Genomic DNA, 19,806 nt, shown 5'->3' on the forward strand with positions numbered 1-19,806 from the left:
GATATCACGGTTGTTGTCTGTAACGATAACGAACGCAGTTTTCGTAATCACCCACGTCGATACGATACAGTCTCGTCCTATATAATTTATAATAATTTCAATTTCGATTTATAGGATTTCAGATGAATATAAATACAATATTTATATGGAACAAGACATACATAGATTTAAATTACTTCGGAGCGAAAACATGTTTCATTTCAGGGTAGACGAACCAGTAGGTGGTCCGCAGTTATTTAATGTCGTTTTATCAATTTATGATCTGATAAAGAAGCAAGGTCACATCTTAAATTACGGTTTCGTAACTTATGGGTTATGGTTAACATTTATTTCGTTTGTAGTAATATTTAAAACTATTTATTCCTACAGTTATACAGAATTTAAAGTAACAATGCTTGTAGACTGAATTGCCGATTATAGCTACTGTCAATTTTCAAGTAAGATTACTATAACGTACACGATAGTATAACAAATGCCAAAGGAAGGAAACAGAAGTCACAAAATTATTTAAGAGAGTCATTACTAAAAATAAAATTAACAAGATTCTTTTTCAATCATAAATCGAAGACGATTTTCTTCTTCGTGGCATGACTGAATAATAATTTTGAACGGGTATGTATATTTCTGCACACAGAAATAGAACAATTAATATTTTATGGAATTCTGAAAATGGAACAATTAATACGGATAAATTAAAAATTAAATTGTTTTGGTTCTTTTTGTACTCAGAATTAAAACTTCATAACAACAAAGTTCAAGAGCTACGCAATTTATATACTTTCTTGCGCAAGTTATATACTTTCGTTTATTTATATAAATATTAGTGCAAAATAATGACATATAAAAAAGAATTTAACAGTACTGTACAAAACCATTTTTATTGTACAAAAACGTTTCTTTTTTCAGTCGGTTTAAACTATATCTGAATAGAACTATGCCTATGCATCTGAATTCAGAAATGTTACAAATTCTTATTTGCATATTTCATTATTCTTCAATAATATAATTTTATAATACACAAACAAGTAGAACCAAATTTTTAACAAGATAAGAATCTATAAAAAAGAAGACGTGTTATACATTAATAATAAAATATTCTATAGGTCGCTAACAATATCTATCTTTTATATACCAATTTTTCGTATTCAATGTTTTAACACTAAACCTACCGAGTCGGCCAAAATGAGTGGCTGAAGACTCTTTCATAAATAAATGATTGAATGAATTTGTTAATCCAAGCAAACATTATAATAAAAATTCAACAATATAGAGCAAGACATGTTAGTTACTTTCAGAGCTCGGTAGTTTTAGTGTTAAATATTTAATTACATTACGCAAAAAAGGATAGGACAAATTAGATATAGACGAGTGAAAAGACTGGTTTGAAAGGAACAATATTTGAATATAAATAAAAATTGATATTATCTTTTCGTATTAGAGTATGAAAGATTAATGTATCCAAACCTGTACCATACAAACTGTCCACTCGCTCTTCTGTAATATTAAAAAGTACAATTATGTGTAATACATAACAGTGTTACTCAAATATTTTACAGAAGGTTCTTGTTAACCAGTATCTGCACTAATTAATACATAATAATTTAAGATTATTTATCATATTATTTCAGTAAACAATACATCTTAATACAAAGTAATATTTCTCACTTAACATGTACAGATATTAGACAATTATAATTATGTAAAGTGAAAATTTTCAATTTTGTTTAATTAAACATTTAATTTTTGTTTTAATTTGAATAAATATTTTCATAGAAATCGATATGATTAATATATTAAAAAATGTCTCTTTTCATTGTTCAGAGAGAAAAAGTCAATGAAATGTAAATGTTCACAAATGTAGATAATTTTCATATTAAAAACGCTTTTATTATACAAGGAATAAATAATACTCTTTCGCGCGCGTGCTCTCTCTCTCTCTCTCTCTCTCTCTCTCTCAACACATTTGAAAAACACGCATTTCAAGGAAAAATCAAATTAATATATAGGTAATGGGTAATATGGGCGAACGGCTAATAGAATATATTATTAGAGTTAAAAATATTGTTTCCAGAAGTGCCATCCTGGGACACCCTATAGAACAGAGAGAAATAAACTACTATGTTGTGAGGTGACCCAGTAAGACATCTCAATGGTTGAAATTCAACAAACATTAATGGAAGAAGAAGGACGATTGTCACAATCACATTACAAAAGTGAAGAGGAAATCCACGCGTAGCATAGAAGACAGGGTTGTAATACCAAAACCTAAAACAAGGCCAGGTGGATCAGTGAAAAAATTAAAGGAGGCAGTAAATAATGAGAAATCTGAGCAAGTTTAATCAAGTTTGTGATTGTGATGATAATGCTGATGAAGCAAGAATTACCTTACCAAAAGGAAAAAATGTAAAATTATACGATCGAGAAAAAAAGAAGAGGAGGAGAAAGATGAGATAGTTTCTCAGATTTTAATAATAAAAAGATCAGTATCAGTCGAGATAGACGAAGATACCTTCTCGGTGTGCGACCACGAGGCGACATGGTCATAACCCATAGATATTTATACATATATATCAATGTTATTATAATAAACTAATATTAATAGTAATGGTATATATTTAATAACCACCATTTCTCTATCAAAAGCGTTTTAAGATAACATATGTTTATATGTGTTCAAAGAAATGCAAGTTTGTTACTTTGTACAGATTTTTATAAATAACGTCACAGTTCCGTTATAAACAATACCGCGAACATTAGTAATTTTGAAGAGAAGTCCCATCTTTCAAACAATATCATTTTGTAGTATCATATTAATATGTAGAATAAGACTTACAGAATATACCACCCCTTCTATTCATGTAAAAAAGACTAGTAAAATTGTGTCATATTTTATAAACTTTTTAATCGAATTTTAATGTAATCTTGTATAAAAAGAACATTTGTATAATTGGGTCTTTCAAGCTTAATCTATGTTTGTATATGATGTTTTCAATAAGTATTATTATCAACGAATTTCCTCCAAAAATAGAACTTACATAAAGATAGATTAGAGTTTTTAATAGGTGGTATTATTTTGTTCATAAGCTTAGTGTCTTTATATGAAGAAATGTTGTATGCTGTTGTCATATAAATATGTAAAGTACTGCATCAACTTAATATTGAACTTCAAATGCATGTCAAATATAACACCATCCTATTAGACTTCATAGGTACTAATACATATATATATATACATATATTTTATTATATATATATATATATACATATATTTTATTATATATATATATATATACATATATATATATATATATATATGTATCATAGCGCAACAGACCTTTTTAAATAATGAAATACAGATGCAATCTGTCTTAAGCCTAACGCCGTTTTTAGGATTTGTAAGAAATCTTTTATACACATATAAGAACATTATACCATAGAAGTATCCATATTGTTGGAGAATTGGATATTTAAAGGTCTTCTCACATAACACCACTTTGGAACAAGTGCGTACTTCTAATTCGATTGAAAGATACCACTTTACCTTTTATTTCAATATGATTACTATGTAATAAAATATTCGGTTTAATGTTCTAAAATATATTCATGAGCCACAATTTTAATAGTTTCTTCAGCAACAGTGTGTGCGCAACATCTTTTTGAAATTGATTTGCAATTGATATACCATCAAGTAGTCAATCATTCTTGGACTTTGTTTCACTACCCTGATTATCAGACTTTGTTTCGCTTTCTTGTTGCTCTGATTTTGATTCAGCCTCTTGTTGACTACCTTCGTCTTCTTCATCAGAGTAATTTGTATGTGCTTCTCCAGGTTTCAAAAGTTTCCCAACGTAATCATAAGTTTCTAAAATAAATAATTTTAGGAAAAACTGAGCTATAATTTCATACATATTTAGTAATGTTGATAAATATTTAATGCAATTAATAAGTAACAATTATTATTTCTATTATTTAATGCCCATTTCTTATATTTACTAAAGACAGAAACATTACAGTTTGATATTATAATAAAATATATTCAATAATATATTCAAATATATTATTCAAAAAATATTCTTTATAATAAAATAAATTACCTTTCATTTGCTCATCCCATTCCTTGATAGAATTCATCTCAGTGATGTTTAAATCACTAAGATCATCATATTCCTCTTTTGTCACTAGTGAAAATGTAGCCAGTCCTCTACTGGCATCATGTCCAGCAAATGCTTCATATGGACCACCTGATGTGAAAATATTTAACATGTTAGTATTTATTGATGTTAGGTATAATTTTTATAGATTAAAATATTATAACTATTAATGTGTAAAAAAGGATCTAAAATATGTTGTAATCTACATTCATTTTATTTTAAATTTTGAAAAGAGATCGACATCATTAACGCGGAAGAAATGCAACAAAGATAGAGCTCAAATTTTTTAATGTTTGGATAAACGGAACCCAAAAAAACTGGTACACTATTTTTAAAAATGGTGTTTAAAGAAAATGTGACTTTATTAGCGTTAAAACAAAAAAGGAAATTTAGTAAATTTTTTAAAACTTCGGAGCCTTCTAAACCCTTGTATGTGGAAAAAGGTTAATGAGTTCCTTATACTATTAGAAATCTTAAGAAAGCTATTAACGAGGTACATATATGTACCTATTCAATTTTGGTTTCTACAAATGTGTTTAGTAAAATACACAATTGCATAAACATGTATAGTATCTCATCAGAGGTATTTAGACCGGTTATTACGATCTCGTGATGTTTGTAAATTTATTTCTATATTATCGTCGGGTTCGCCGATAAGCAGCGTGGCGCCCGATGACGATTGCAACGTGAGCTAATTAAAAAACGGTCGGCAACTTGGATGAGTAGGAAAAAAGAAGTCGCAATTACGAGTGAGAAGCACATGCATACGACGAAGAAAAACTGTCGGGCGAGCCTGTGATATGAATGTTGCGAAAGAAAGGTGCGAACCAACGAAATCTTACCGGGACCATAGAACTGGGCCCTCCTGGTGACATCGTAAATATTCCCGTTGACAGCAATCAATATTCGTCCATCTGGTCCGGTGCCTTTGTATTGTTTTAATTCTTTCACTGTAAAATCGCGTCTCAACTTGGACAATGGTTTTTTCTCTTGCACGGGTATCTCAGTCTTCGTCTTGCTTTTAACAATTTTATAAACCAGCACGGTGATCACGCTCACAAGAACAAGATTTATCGGGCTCTTTATAATTTCCGCGATAAAACTCAATATAAGTTGGTGACCCTGTTGGTCGATGGAAGTAGATGTGGAACCCGGCGAGTCATTCTTTTCCGCCATTTTGACCACCAGTTTACGTGCCTCTGCAAGAAACACGATACTTCTCCTTGCTCGGAGAACGTCAACCGTATTTTCTGAACGCAGTTAAAATTGCAAGAAAGATCTCAAAACGACCCCTCGAATCAACGAAAGAATACTTTCCGAGATGTACGGTGAAACGACTCGCGCGCAACCTCAACCATGTACTACTGACGTACCGGCACTGGCCGCGCTGATACCTACAGCCACAGCGATGAGATTATACATCATATAGGGTGTTTAAAATCCGTAGTGTCGCTGAGAAGAAGTGGTAAATCGCAAAAGAAACAAAAAGAATCGAAATATTTAACTTTCTAAGTAACGCACTACAATCTTCGTTCAACAAGACTGTTGTTTAACATGGCTGTATATTTACAGCTATATGTATGTATGCATTATGCATATACAAATAGCGTTTGTTGTATCCTCCAAAATAAATCAGCATTTGTTTGATATTTTCATTAATTTCTCAAAGAAATATTTTGGATAAAAATTGTTCAACTTTTAGTCCTCCGAATCTGAAAAATTTCCAACAAATTGTTTTCTAAACAGAAAATCAAAGTCGCATTGATTTTTTAAAAATGATATCGTTTATTCTGGATTTTACAGAGTTATAGCTACCGTCAAAGTGAATCCAACGACTTACTATGTTATGACCTTCCGATAACCTTGAATCAAAATTTCGGTTTTTTAAGGTTATCCGAAAGTCATGGTGTAGTTACTATGTACTCTGTAGTAGGTTGTTGAAGATTACAGTCTTGTTCCAGATTACAGTCTTTTTAAGCTAAATTTATTTTTACAACCTGCTCCTGGTACAACTCATAATACACAGAGTGAAATTTTGAAAAAAATGTTAAAGATGAAGCACTGATCATTTTGCATGAAGGCAATTTCTTTTGGAGAATACTGTATGTTTTGACACGCACTAACACTACGCTAGTACAGTGTTACTCACACAGGAGCAGTTAATTCTTTTACTTACTCATGTACTTTACATACAAAAAGCTGATTAATTCGGAAACTATCGTGACTTTTCATATTCTTAGCCTATATATTGTATAAACTTAAACGTTTTCAACAATCTCAATATACATGTGATAGCGGATAAAGCTTTATCGAACTATGTCGTAATCATTACGATAAATATACACGCGCCGCAAATATTTAATTTTGATACCGATGTTATAATTCATCAATTTGAAGAGATCTGATAAAAATTCCAACGTAAGGAACAATTCATACGTGTCTTCAATATTTTCGATTCGAAGTGTAGTGAATAAAAAATTGCTAATTTAAAGATTTTCGAATAGCAATCTGCGCATTACTGTTGTAGCTTGTATTCCGTGTTCGTAGGAAATTGTTGTGATTTAACTAAATCAATCTAATTGAATTAAGGATTTTCACAGTAGCGTGGAAACTGTGTTATAAATTGGATTTTATGCAGGTTGGCGGTTCTCTTGCTTCCCTAGTCATAAATTCGATCGTGTCATCACTTAATTCCAATTTTTCAAAGTCATGCCGTGCTGTTATTCTTTACGTACATGTAGTGTAAGTTTGTGTGCAGGAATCTTGATGAGTAAAGTGTACGTACAATAGTAGTTTGTCATGTAGATGTCGCTTTTATGTGACATAACGGTTTTGCGAACGCTCCAGATTTAAGTTACCGTTCACGAAATTGTGGATTTGCAACATCTTTAAGTTATCGTAGTCCGTAGTTTACATGTACCTTCTACGGGGAGAGAAAGTTAATTATGAAACGTATAGTCTTCACGTTAAGGTTACGAAACAGGTCTCCCTGCGAAATACATTATGCCAAAAACACACTTGATGTTAATAAATTAATTAATTTAGATGCGGTAGCGATGGTAGAATTGAATAAAAAATTAATTGCTTGAGACTAGTTTATTGAAGACGCTATCAACATATTACACCCCTACAATGCGTGCTCTAGTTGACTTGTATATAATCTGCATAGTTAGTCTACAATTGGAGTTGGGAAATGATTAATGCAGTTAACGATTTACAATTACAATTCAAATAGACATTTAAACATCAATTTGATTTATGATTAAATTAGTTATTTAATCGTCGATTTAATCATGATTAATTCTTTTCAATTATAAACATTAAACGCATTAGAAATTTTAATTAGTTATTGCCCAATGCCCAACTCCGTGTACAATATATGTAATAAACTACTTGTACTTAATTGCGTTGTACTTATATTGGACGGCACCATTTTATAAGGCTAATTCAATACTTATATTGTAAACACTTGTACTGAGTTACACCTATCTAGTTCATGTAAAATGCATGATATACTCTTATAAAAAAAGGACCAAAATATTATTCTAGAAGTGTTGCTCCGAATCCGTTGTAAATGAAATTACAAGCGGTAACGTTTACGACGAAGCTTTCTCATCTTGAAAATCCAGATAGGGACGAATGTTTAGAGAGGAGGAGACCATGTTAACATCTACTTTTTCCGAACACATCGGGCATACTCCTTCGGTCTCAATTATTCTAATGCGATAAAGCGAATAGATTTAGCGATTTTATGATAATTTATGTAATATATGTATATATGAGTGTACCTTAAAAATTCGCTTTTTATGGCAGGGAAATCACATTGAGGACACGCAGTGAAGTCATGCTCGACTATATGTCGTCCCTAAAAAAATTCCGCAATTAAACATACAACATACAACTTCGTGCAAGAAGTTTAGCAGACTAGTTGACGAAGAAACTAACTGTAGCTATACAAAAAGGTATCGTGTTTTTGCATTTATCACAGGTGATCTCAGTCTCGGTAAGTTTACTCTTGCAATATGGACATGGAGTTAGAGGTTCATCTTCGTCCTCGTTATCTTTCGATCTCGGTGGTTTTCTAACGATTGCTTCAATTTTTTTACTATACTTAGCATCAATTTGATTCCTGTACTCGGGACGCATTAACATGGCAGCAAAATTGAATGCCGCATTCTTTAATCCTGCTCTTTGACATTCTATTACGGTAGACGTCAATATTGGAACAATATCTAAAATAATTATCTATATTATCTTCTAGCAGCTTTTGCGGTATAAATTATATCATATTATTCTACTAACGTGATGGAAACTTTGAAATATTATTGGCTACTCTTATCAACATGCGAGCACCACGCAAATGATCGCTTTTCTTTACGTGCAGCCGAACCAGAATATATGAATGTAAAAGTCTCAAATTATTCTGCATTTCTAATGGTATAGTAATCTTGTTTCTCTTCAATTCTTGATACATACTAAACAATACATCGTGTGCATTCCTGTAATTTCCTGTTTAAAAAATTATTTAAAAAGATTTTATAGAACTATATATTACATGTATACGATGTACATTATGTACATTAGAAACAAACCATTAATTTGTTCTTCGTTCGCTATTATAATTGCTGTTTTTGCAGCATCCCTATATTGTTTTATAGCCATGTACAATCGGAACAAGTATTTAGGATCCTGTCAAATTACACAAATGTAATTATTACATTTTTACATAGCAGAGATTCAAAATTATGCAATTACCTTTGGCAATCCATCTCCGCCCAATAAAAAGTCTATCATTTGATTTGATAGTTTATCATCTTTCGAAGAAGCAACTGTGTCGATAGCTAATGACAAAACTTCGTTTTCGTCTGCCATTAATTGAGCAGCTTTCAACAAATGTCGTAACGCCTTTTGATATTCCTTCGCATGAAAATAATATTTTCCTGCCAACAAATTGTTTTTCTGAGATTCAAAGTGCATGGCTAAGCTTTTAAAATCTTCCTTTCGCGCATTGTCATCGTCGACCGTGTTTATCAGAATTTCTCCATACAATTCCATTTTTCCATGTTGATTGGCTAATTGGAAAGCCTCGTCGTGACAATTCGATAAAATCAAAAACTTGATCGCTGAATTATAGTCGTTCATTTTCTGAAAATATTTCGCTACCATTTTTGCGCCTTCCACGCTTTTCGTTTGTTGCACTACCTCCACGCTTCGTGCTGTAAATGTTTCAATAATAATTTCTTACACTGAACATTGGCAAACAGATTAAAAATTGAGTTACCAGGATTGTTCAAATGTTCCAGATTAATCTTAATTATGTTTTCAAAATCTTTCGCGGTCTCGTATGCCTTGGCTGCTTCCTCGTATTTGCCTTCAGCTTCCTTAGCTTTAGCATACTGTATGTTAATTTTGGCAGATGATATCTGTGGCAACAGTTGCCCCACCTTCTGCCAATTCTTTAGTTTTATATATGCGGATGCTGCTTTGTCGAAGTACTCAGCTTTCTCATACAGCAGTGCTGCTTCACTGAATTGCTATAAAAATAGAGGTATGTATATATACATAAAACAAGTGTCCGCATATTTCCATTGTACGTTCATGTACCTTCATTGATTCCAATATTTCTGCACATTCCTTTCGCAACTGTCTTGAACTCTCATTGTCTATAGCTATGCTCACACCCTTTCTACTATCTCCACATCGAATAGACATCCTGGCAATCCCGGCAAGACACAAGTTGCGATGATGTGGATTATAAGCAGTCATAAGCGATGAGCTATTTGTATCTACCAATCCTCGTTCATAGTTCGATAATGCTTTAGGATAATTTCCCCTACAGTAACCAATTTTTTAATACAATTATATTATATTAATTAATTATATTATACGTATGTAACGGATGCGAAGTTCTTACGTAAATTCCAATTGTTGGGCGTATTCCCTAGCGATATAAGGAATTTCATCGGGTTTGAGCTTTTGCGCTAAGTTCAATGCTTGTTCCCATTGCATCAAATCTCTTCTTAGATATAATGCTTGTACTGGCTCAGTAGATTGTAGGAAAAACTTTTCTGCCTGATTATAGTCGTCTAGTAAAATGCACGCGTGACCAGATAGTAATGGCAATTCATCTATGTTCTCCATGTTTTGTAATGCCCACACCATCGAGGCAACTTCTATATGTCGATAAACTCGTATTGCTGCGGTTCAAAGTAACCAAATCAGTAATAAATATTTATATGATTTATAGATGTGATAGGAATGTTTACCGAAATCAATGTTCAAATTTGCAATCGAGCTTTCTCCCAATTTTAGCCACGATTCTTTTTCATTAATCTTTTCGCAAGTGTTCCACGCTTGCTCAAATCTAAAATGAGGTGAAAATGTATATAAATGATATATATATATATATATATATCATTTATCAATGAACAAATAATATTTTTACCGTCTACATGAAATTTGATTTTCTAAAACTTCTTTCAGTTTCGTTGGCTCTACAATATTTCCTGCTTCTTCGTGAGAAGATAACGTGATTTGAATCAGTTTATTACTTATCGAACTTAATGTTAATTCACCAGAGTATAATAACAATGGTATCGTTTCGGATGGCAACTTCGTTGTATTTATCTTCTCAATTTTTGTACCTGTTTGGAAAACGTGTTTCAATATTTTTGAAATGTTTGCCTTAAAACGAGCTCACCTTCGATGAAATATTTTATAAATATGTACGTGATGAGAATGTTTTTATTGTATACGGCAAATATATTGCGTTCTAAAATATTCTGATCCCATATTATTCCTTGCATACAATCCGGACAATCGGGAATTTGAAAAACAATCTCTTGCATAGGATTATACATGTAAGCGTCGGATTTATTATCTATGAAACACAATTGTGTCCCGTTTGCGTCTAAATAAATCTCCTTTATACCGTTATTGTGTATATGCTCTGTGCACTGATTGAAAAGTTCCAGACAAAAGTAGATTATGTGACCCATCTAAATATACAATGAATGTAAATTAGTCAAAATAAGTCAAAATAACAATATCCGGAATTTTAATATTAAGCAACTTACATCATTTCCATAGACTAAAAAGTCCGAACTAAGGGCATGGCATGTTATTCTGCAATCCGAATCATTTAAATCTGGAAACATTTTTGTGTCTCTTCCCTCCTTGGTTAGCGATTGATTTACTTTTATCTGTAATAATAATGTGTTAACACTCGATCTATCAATAATATATAGATATTAAATCTATATTCAATTTAATGTACTTGTTACCGAGTGCAACTGTAATTTTCCATCAAATAAAACAGAGACGTAGGTCTCATTCAGTCGTATACTGTCTATAGTTGCAAGATAATCCCTTTCAACGTGTACTGTAGTGTCGTACGGATTTTCCGATATGTCCCAAAGCAGTGCTCTATTATTTAAACCCACTGCTACATGCGTTGGGCCTATTGCCAATACTGACGGTTCTATGATGGTATTAATCATTATGGGTTCTGACTTATCCTGTTGAACAGTTTCAGATATATATATATACATATACACATACACATATACATATATTGCTCATACTCTAGTAATTTAGATTTTTCAATGAATAGATGAGTGTTATGTACCTTGTCTAAGGTATAGAGATGTACAGCTACTTCAGTCAAACTAGTAAGCAATGCAATTTTATTACCGCAAACGCTAAACAGTTTTGGAATTTGTATTAAATAGACTAACACATTTCCGGAGTAAGTCACAGTTGCTATCATGGATCCATCCATGGACCATTCAATTTTACTAATTCCTGTTTCGTTGCTGACGGTTATTAATTTTTCAGTTTCTTCTAAATTCTGTAAATTATGTATCTTTATGATGTTACTACCGCACGTTGCGATCTTTCCTATTGTTTGACTTATAGCCAAATCGGTTAACGAATCTTTGTGATTTTTAACTTGAAATAGCTCTTGTCCTACTTCTTTTATATGCGTGGAAATTGCTGTAAAATATCCAGTTTCGAAACCTACTAAGATATAACCATCTCCATACCTAAAAAAAACTGCTTTTAAGAAGAATTTAGTGTAATTTATTTTAATCTATTATGTGTTACCTTACCATTTATATGTAACAATAGAACCATAGCGTTTCTGAAAAGCTAGTTCAATGGGGTTTTCTGGATCCAAAATATTGTACAAGAATAAAGTGGTTTTGTTAATAACAAGGGATATCTAATGGATAATAGGAAATTAATATCTTGTATATGTATAGATAGATTTTATATACTAATTTAAAAAAGAATCATACTGTATTTTCACCCCCGATTCTGTGATCCATCTTCATTTCATTGAACTGAATGTCTGATGGATCACCCTGGAGAGGGATTTCACGACGTGTATCTCCATCGCTTGTACTAATAGTTAAAGCTTTGTCTTCACTGGCAAGAGCCAGAAGTCCTTCATAAGACCAAGCACCACATGTTATACGTTTTTTATGTTTTCCTAGAATCGGTGTCCGTCTAGGAATTAATAAATTACTGTATTCACTGCTCAAAGAATGTGTAGCAATGTTCTAATCATAAGGAAAGTGTTCATACTTGGCATTTATATGGTCATAAAGAACTAAATTTCCTTTCTGTGTCCCTACAGCTAATAAGCAAGTCCTCTTTGCCCACATTATACATGTCAAGCTGTCCCTTACACCAGCGTCTATTTGACATTTTTTTCCAGTTGTAGCATCCCATAATACAATAGCAGAAGAATTTTGTGATATAACAGCCAATAGATCTCCATCAGAATCCCATCCAAATCCATTACACAAACCAGAAATGTGAATGCGCTCTTGCAGATCACCTTGTCTATCGAAAATTGCAACTGAGGAATCATAGCCCGTGGTTGCTAAATGGGTACTATTGCCTGGTCGCCAAGAGATAAACACTGTACCAGATCCATGAGGTTGATATAGTTGGTACAGAACCTGCATATAACAATTTTATAATTGTGTAATCCTCCAAATTAAGCAAGTTTATCCTCATTGCAATTTCGATTTAAAATATGTAAATATTAGGAACAATCTCGTAATAACAGTTTCATATGTCATTTGCGATAATTAAGTAAAAAGAAAAAAAATATTTGCTAAAAGAAGTTTGATAACACATAACCTACCTTCTCAGTCGACATATTTTTAATGGTAAAAATTTTTAACGGTGTAATCGTAAAAGCTAAACACCTAATCGCACAAAAGAATATTGCGACGGCGCATAGTTGAAATATCGATTCATTAGCTTCTATTTTTTACGTGTATTATTGCCTCCGTCTTATCTGCCATGTTGTTTATGTTTAGGTAGCCTTTCAATCAATTTTAAATTATATGACGCTTCATTGTGATAGGTCGGTGATAGATCGTGCCACTTATTGATAATATGGCGGTAAATTTAAATTATTTTAATGGGAGTAGGAAAGATTCCTATGAACAATGCATACAGTTTATTTTTCTGATATGTTCTCAATTGACGACCTTGTAGAAAATGTATGTACAATGTATGAATATAAGTACAATACATACACGTGCGTGTACATAAGGTTCATGACTGTCCCTGAGCGTCCTGGTCCTGGCATTCTAGCATCAGATCTATGATGTACATTGTCATATGTACACATATGTACATACATACGCACTGTACGCTAGTAGCGAACTCTACTTACATATGTACATCAATTGCAGTACTGCCGCCTCATCGCGAGCAATCTCTACACTCTACTTTCCGAGCGTTTTTATCCCCACCATTTTAATGCGCATCCAGTTCCGCGCAGTTAGTTTACTAGCGAGCTCTATGTAGTGTCTACACGGACGATAAACCTAGGCCATCTCACTTTATCGCGCTTGTGGTCTCTTCTCTCAGTACACAATATGTAAGTGAAGTTAATATCATATGCTCATCAAAACACGAATGAGAAATCGGATGCTTATAAATTGTGTCGGAGTGCTTGTGCTAGAATCGTTCTGGATATATAGACTGCATTGCACATAGATTTTTCGATTACAGTATTAATGAATATTTAAAAAATGAAACATAAGAAGGAGAAATGCAAATCTATATATGAAAATAAGAAATCGAGGAAAAAAGATAAGAAGAAACATAAAAAGCAAAAGAAGCACGATACATTAAATTCAAGTGATGTGAGTATTTAGTACTGTTTATTTATGTTCTAGCACCTAATCTTTACAAAGGTAATGTTTGAAAGAGGTAATTAAATTTTAGGATGATAGTAATATTGAACAGGAATGGGTCGAAAAGTCTGTAGTTCAATCAGAGGCTATGAGTCAAAATGTACCTACATCAACAAAGACAGAAAAATCTTGTAAAAGAGAGGATTGGATGAATCTGAACAGTATATTTCCTTGCGTCTTCAATGATAAAAGATCTGTTAACTTAGACAAACATTCAGATAAATGTGATTTAGACAAATTGGGGCAAAGCAAGAAAGAGTTAAATCCATATTGGAAGAATGATGGAAATGGTTTACCTAATGTAGATTCAATGAAATCAAATACAGACCAAACTGAAATAGATGCAAGTTGGCTTAAGAAAAGTCTTAGACGCGCACAAGAAGAAGCAGAAAGAGAGGGAAAATCTTTAGAAGAAATTGCTGCTCATAGGTGGGGTGTAAGTATAGATTATTATTTATTTTCGAGATATTATGGAAACAGTGTTAATAAACTTGTATTACGGATTTAGTCTTTAGATGTTATTCAATCAATGATAAAGAAAGCAGAAGGAAAGGCATCAAAAAACAATTACAAATTAAAAAATGACAATGTAAGATATAATGAAAAATATAAGCTTGAAGAACGTGATTATGAGAGACCTGAAAAATATAAGTCTAAATCTAGAAATCAAAGTGAACAAGACAGTACACAGGCTAATGTATATCATGAAAAGCGTAAGCAGGTTTATAAAAGACCAATAGATGATGATTATTCTGCTAATACTTCGTACAATACACATTATTCAACTACAAAAAGGTGGCAAAAAGTAAAGACATCAGATAAAACTGAAGATACTCCATTAAAAGTTTCTGAATCGAAGGTCACTGGTGTTAAATACAACAGCAATGTAGATAACATAAGTAACAAAGAAATGAATACTGTAACAGAATCAGATCTAAATAAATTAGGGGCAAAAATTGTTAAAGCAGAAATAATGGGTGATACTGTACGTTTGTACCAAATTTTGATACTTGTATATACAGAAAGTATTGATAAATAATAAAAATTTTTATATTTTTATAGAAACTCGTTGCTGAATTAAAATGTCAATTGAAAAAAGCTAGAGAATTTGCAACAAATTCTATTCAATTGAACGAGTCAGGAAAAGACCAAAATGTAGTTCTTACAAGAACTGATATTAAAGGTATATATAAAAGACAATGAATTTTTACTCGGAGGCAAAGATTCGTTAATGAGCGATCCTTATCAACAGGTATTACAAGACCACTGGAGCGTAGGAGTCAGTCTACAGATTCTTTAGGAAATAATAAGCAAAGATCTGTACAAACTCACAATTCAGGGAAAAGGGTGCTGCATTATTTCGACGATGATAAATATTCATTGAAAGAATTGGTAAGTAGTTTATATAAATAAACCAATTAAATTTATTAATGCTATAGACAAGTAAAATAATAAATTGGTTTAGTTCCAACGAGAGAAAGGAAGATCCACGAACGAAGATGATGCGATATTTAGCAAAATTGCTTCTAAGGTATGCAGATAAGTAAAGCATTCTTTTTAATATTATTCTATACAATATTAATAAGTATATAAATTTACAGAACATGAACATGGATGAAATATTTGAAGAACAAATTACGCGAGTTCAATCGAATTCGAAACAAGATGAGAAAGATCGTTTGCTTGCCATTAAGGAAGACAAACGTTTGTCAAAAAGTTTGGATACTTGTCATTGGTGTATCGATTCGAAATACATGTTAAAACATATGATTGTTGCAATGGACTCTGAAATTTGTTTAAGTCTTCCTACATACACTTCTTTAATTGAAGGACATTGTATAATCACGCCAGTACAGCATATTGCATGTCAATTGCAATTAGATGAAGATATTTGGAGAAGATTAAAGGTATAATACACATAATTCTGAAATCCTTATGATTGCATAAAGATTATATCAAGATAATACTTTCAGGTATTCAAACAAGCTTTATATAACATGTTTGCGGAAGAGAATAAGTATCCGGTGTTCTATGAAGTTTATAAAAGTCGTCAAAAATTTCTACACATGCAATTAGAATGTGTACCCTTACCAAAAGAAATTGGTGAATTAATTCCTATTTACTTCAAGGCAAGATATAGCAAAAATATATAATAAAACATATTTAATTAAATTAATCTTTATTCTTTATTAATATTTATCATAATTTTGTATACAGAAAGCATTACTGGAATGCGAAACAGAGTGGTCTATGAACAAGAAAGTTATTAATTTAGAACGCAAGGACGTAAGACAAGCCATACCAAATGGTTTATCTTATTTCATGGTTGAATTTGAAATCGACAAGGGATATGCGCATGTCATAGAAGATGAAAATATGTTTCCAAAAACTTTTGCAAAGGTAATATTTTTATTAAATACACCTAAGGAAGACAATATGGTTATCTAAGAAAACAATTTTTTGCTTTTTATTGCAGGAGATTATTGGTGGAATGTTAGATTTAAATCATGATGTATGGCGTAAACCGAAGGGAGAAAATTTCGATCGACAACGAGAAAAAGTACTGAAATTTTTGGAAACTTGGAAAAAGTTTGATTGCACAATAGTGAATTGATGTAATTCAGCAATATTAATACATGGTACTAAATTACAGATTCGTGTTTAAAACTGAAATGTGAATTTGATAATGATATCTGTACAAATATTAATGCAAATAAATATTATTTTATTTTATTGAAATTGTAAATTAGACATTTCACTGTTATATCTTACATTTCATCCTTTTCATTTATCACAAAATCCCGTCACTGGAAATTTCTGGTAATAATCTTTCAAGACAGAAGGAAATAGAGATAAAAATTTAAATTTATTCCCCATCTTATCTTCGTCTATTATCATATGATATTCAGATTCTAAACGTTCTTTAGCTTCTTTTGATGTGTTTTGTAAAAGTATTTGTAACCGTATATCAATCCCAATATTTTTCAAAAAACTTGCTTGAGTTATTGGTCCAAATGTTATCAGCTTGTCATCTTTTTCTGCAACCTTGCTTATCATTGAAAAATCCACATCTGCTGTTAAATCTGCAGTTCCTGGATGTGAGAGTGGATCTTGTTGTTTATGTTGAGAAAATGCGCGAAATGTATCTGTTTTATCGCCATTATGTCCATAATCACAAATTAAAGCAAATCCACCACATTCCAATAAGTATTGGGCTATATATTTTACTGTAGCAAGTGTTTGTGGGCTGACTTCTACATGATCTCGTTTTTCGTCATTCTAAAAATAATAACAAAATGTTTGTTTAAATGGATGTTAATTGCTTGTAACATTATTTACATCATAATCATAGTAAAATTTAAAATACTTACAGAGATATAAAGCATAGTGGACGTTTGTACATTGGATAATACATAACGAAATTTTTCTTCCTTACATCCTTCAATTATATCTACTAAAACTTCGTTCCATCCTTTATCAGTTCTCTGAAGTTGGATAAGTTTCATTTACAAATCATACTCATATGATTTTAATACTATTTCATCTTTTAAATACCTGAAACTTATGTATTGGCAGAGCATCAAAAAACTCGTGTGCTAAAAATATACTAAACTCTTTAGGTATATCCTTAATTGAATAATACCAATATATATTTACATTATCTTCTGTAACACCCTCTCTATAATAAGTGACAATATTCTGTTTGGACTCGCTTGCTTTAATATTATGTTCTTTAGTTGTTTTACATAAGTTATTTGCTTGAATTAATGATAAAGCAGGACTAATCTCCACCAAGTGTACTGACATGTCGCTTAAAATGTGCAGTTGCTTGAATACCTGTGTTATAAACATATATCTTTACAAAGAAATCAGTAAATTTTATACACTTACTTTTAATGTTAAAAACATACCCGTAATATATCTTTGATTAAAGTTCCTCTACCTGGACCTAGCTCAACAACTTGGAAGGGACATTTAGCAATTCTCATTTTTTCATACACTATCCAAACTGCAATCATCTGAAAAATGTACATGGAAATCTTTTTTAGAAGAATTATGAATAAAATTGAAATATGCTATTATTTGGGGACTTTGAATAAAACTTACATACTTCCCCGAATAACTGTGTGATTTCTGGAGATGTTGTAAAATCTCCTTTTTCTCCGAAAACATCTCTATTCATGTAATAACCTCCAGTTGGATGAGTTAATACTTCTCTCATATACTCAGCAATAGTAATAGGTCCACATGCTACGATTTTCGAATGTAAATGTCGATAAAGATTTGGTAACTCTTCTTCATTTGAACGTGATGAATAGTGTGACATAGAAACTAAATAATTTGTCTTTTGACAATTTAATAACACTCTTCTTTTTAAAAATCCATAATTCTTCATACATTTCCGAAATGTTCCAGACATTTTAAATATTATCCCAAATGCTTTAATACTTAAAAATTCAACTGGAATTTATAGGTTATGAAGCTGAAAGCGTTAAAAGATTTTAGAGGAATAAGAGCTCGGAATTTCGATTCACTCAAGTCGGCCGACGGTACACGCGAAGTTAGTCGAAGATATAAACCCATCATTGCAATTCGATAAATAGAAGTTGCAATAATTATTCTTTGTCGTTCCTATTTTAGTTTTAAATGCTTCCAAAATAATGTTCATGACAGCTTATATTTATACCGGGTTTTCCACAATTATTTTAACAGCCGAAAATGAGTGGTAGCTGAGGTCATTTGAAGTAACTTCTTCATTTGCGAAAATGTAATCTGCGGCCTTGTTTACGAGTTATCAACGGAAAACACTGACCAATAAGAGGTGACGGCGCGAAGTTCGAGAGCCCGCAGCACGAGGCTTTGATGTAGTGAACAAATGACGAAGCGAGAACTTCCGGATTTTTTTTTACTACGTAACAATGATATTTTTAAGAAAAACGCTGTTCACCTTTACTTTAGAAAGTCTGAAGATAATATACTAATTTGACATGATCTTGACATGACCTTCACATAACCTTGACATAACCTTGATATGAGTGAGTATCTTATTGATAATATTCTTCACATTTCTCTAACAAACATATCCCTTACGTCCTTTAACACGATTATTATTTATTAAATTAGCTTTGCGAATCATTCGTTGAACTGTGTTCGGATACGGAATTATTTAAATTAAAATATCATTTACGTACTTTGTTAATCTTCACTGTACACCTTGCTTAAAAATTTCATATGTTACACACAAGGTGTCATGCACACTAGAAAATTAAAACGACCGTCACGGTTAAATTAATTACTATTTCGGGTCCGAAAAATTAGTAAATATTCTTCAAACGTTCAAAAGTAAAGGTGAACAGCGTTTTTCTTAAAAATGTCACTGTTACGTAGTAAAAAAAATCCGGAAAGTTCTCGCTTCGTGATTTGTTCAATAC

The 19,806-nt window shown here is 31.8% G+C and overlaps 4 protein-coding genes across 6 annotated transcripts; 1 reads left to right on the forward strand and 3 right to left on the reverse strand.

Annotated features, from left to right (window-relative positions):
• Positions 1-859: 859 nt before the first annotated feature.
• On the reverse strand, positions 860-5,543 carry MSBP (membrane steroid binding protein). Its single transcript, XM_033486141.2, has 3 exons — positions 4,994-5,543; positions 4,095-4,241; positions 860-3,862 (listed from the first exon to the last, which is right to left on the reverse strand). The coding sequence occupies exons 1-3, from the start codon at positions 5,325-5,327 to the stop codon at positions 3,693-3,695; spliced, it is 651 nt and encodes a 216-aa protein (XP_033342032.1). The 5' UTR covers positions 5,328-5,543; the 3' UTR covers positions 860-3,692.
• A 510-nt stretch (positions 5,544-6,053) lies between these two features.
• On the forward strand, positions 6,054-17,113 carry LOC117218307 (CWF19-like protein 2). 2 transcript variants are annotated; one of them, XM_076520138.1, is made up of 12 exons: positions 6,054-6,569; positions 7,965-8,113; positions 13,868-14,323; positions 14,406-14,810; positions 14,883-15,359; positions 15,437-15,557; positions 15,627-15,766; positions 15,840-15,905; positions 15,976-16,281; positions 16,348-16,503; positions 16,592-16,774; positions 16,851-17,113. In XM_076520138.1, exons 3-12 carry the CDS (start codon positions 14,210-14,212, stop codon positions 16,986-16,988), a joined length of 2,106 nt encoding a protein of 701 aa, XP_076376253.1. In that variant the 5' UTR covers positions 6,054-6,569; positions 7,965-8,113; positions 13,868-14,209; the 3' UTR covers positions 16,989-17,113. The 2 variants fall into 2 exon arrangements, with proteins under 2 accessions (XP_076376253.1, XP_033322496.2); XM_033466605.2 differs by lacking the exons at positions 6,054-6,569; positions 7,965-8,113 and having other exon boundaries at positions 13,885-14,055; positions 14,190-14,323.
• Positions 7,233-13,866, reverse strand: Oseg6 (intraflagellar transport protein Oseg6). Its single transcript, XM_033486135.2, has 20 exons — positions 13,709-13,866; positions 13,309-13,609; positions 12,741-13,120; positions 12,452-12,662; positions 12,263-12,375; positions 11,779-12,196; positions 11,435-11,668; positions 11,228-11,353; positions 10,852-11,149; positions 10,597-10,795; positions 10,418-10,515; positions 10,066-10,348; positions 9,756-9,984; positions 9,433-9,685; positions 8,907-9,367; positions 8,744-8,840; positions 8,454-8,660; positions 8,097-8,383; positions 7,940-8,016; positions 7,233-7,868 (listed from the first exon to the last, which is right to left on the reverse strand). The coding sequence occupies exons 2-20, from the start codon at positions 13,321-13,323 to the stop codon at positions 7,748-7,750; spliced, it is 4,107 nt and encodes a 1,368-aa protein (XP_033342026.1). The 5' UTR covers positions 13,324-13,609; positions 13,709-13,866; the 3' UTR covers positions 7,233-7,747.
• LOC117229583 (protein arginine methyltransferase NDUFAF7, mitochondrial) lies at positions 17,079-19,778 on the reverse strand. Of its 2 annotated transcripts, none has more exons than XM_033486138.2 (5): positions 18,486-19,778; positions 18,286-18,393; positions 17,930-18,211; positions 17,746-17,859; positions 17,079-17,653 (listed from the first exon to the last, which is right to left on the reverse strand). In XM_033486138.2, the coding sequence occupies exons 1-5, from the start codon at positions 18,792-18,794 to the stop codon at positions 17,159-17,161; spliced, it is 1,308 nt and encodes a 435-aa protein (XP_033342029.2). In that variant the 5' UTR covers positions 18,795-19,778; the 3' UTR covers positions 17,079-17,158. The 2 variants fall into 2 exon arrangements, with proteins under 2 accessions (XP_033342029.2, XP_033342031.2); XM_033486140.2 differs by having other exon boundaries at positions 18,482-19,774.
• Positions 19,779-19,806: the final 28 nt, after the last annotated feature.

The sequence above is a fragment of the Megalopta genalis genome, chromosome 3 (genome assembly GCF_051020955.1).
Source record: "Megalopta genalis isolate 19385.01 chromosome 3, iyMegGena1_principal, whole genome shotgun sequence".
Classification (NCBI taxonomy): domain Eukaryota; kingdom Metazoa; phylum Arthropoda; class Insecta; order Hymenoptera; family Halictidae; genus Megalopta; species Megalopta genalis.

Bases quoted from the DNA above. Each gene is read 5' to 3' on its own strand.
- MSBP (XM_033486141.2), bottom strand. From the start codon at position 5,327: ATGGCGGAAAAGAATGACTCGCCGGGTTCCACATCTACTTCCATCGAC. The intron at 4,242-4,993 runs GTAAGATTTCGT...TTTTCACATCAG, and splicing joins GGCCCAGTTCTATGGTCCCG to GTGGTCCATATGAAGCATTT. The intron at 3,863-4,094 runs GTAATTTATTTT...TATTTATTTTAG, and splicing joins ATGGGATGAGCAAATGAAAG to AAACTTATGATTACGTTGGG.
- Oseg6 (XM_033486135.2), bottom strand. The intron at 10,516-10,596 runs GTAAAAATATTA...ACCTCATTTTAG, and splicing joins AATCAAATTTCATGTAGACG to ATTTGAGCAAGCGTGGAACA. The intron at 8,841-8,906 runs GTAATTGCATAA...GTAATTTGACAG, and splicing joins GCGGAGATGGATTGCCAAAG to GATCCTAAATACTTGTTCCG.
- LOC117229583 (XM_033486138.2), bottom strand. From the start codon at position 18,794: ATGTCTGGAACATTTCGGAAATGTATGAAGAATTATGGATTTTTAAAA. The intron at 17,860-17,929 runs GTATTTAAAAGA...ATCCAACTTCAG, and splicing joins TGCCAATACATAAGTTTCAG to AGAACTGATAAAGGATGGAA. The intron at 17,654-17,745 runs GTAAGTATTTTA...TATTATTTTTAG, and splicing joins CCACTATGCTTTATATCTCT to AATGACGAAAAACGAGATCA.
- LOC117218307 (XM_076520138.1), top strand. From the start codon at position 14,210: ATGAAACATAAGAAGGAGAAATGCAAATCTATATATGAAAATAAGAAA. The intron at 14,811-14,882 runs GTAAGTATAGAT...TTACGGATTTAG, and splicing joins TTGCTGCTCATAGGTGGGGT to TCTTTAGATGTTATTCAATC. The intron at 15,906-15,975 runs GTATGCAGATAA...ATAAATTTACAG, and splicing joins TTAGCAAAATTGCTTCTAAG to AACATGAACATGGATGAAAT.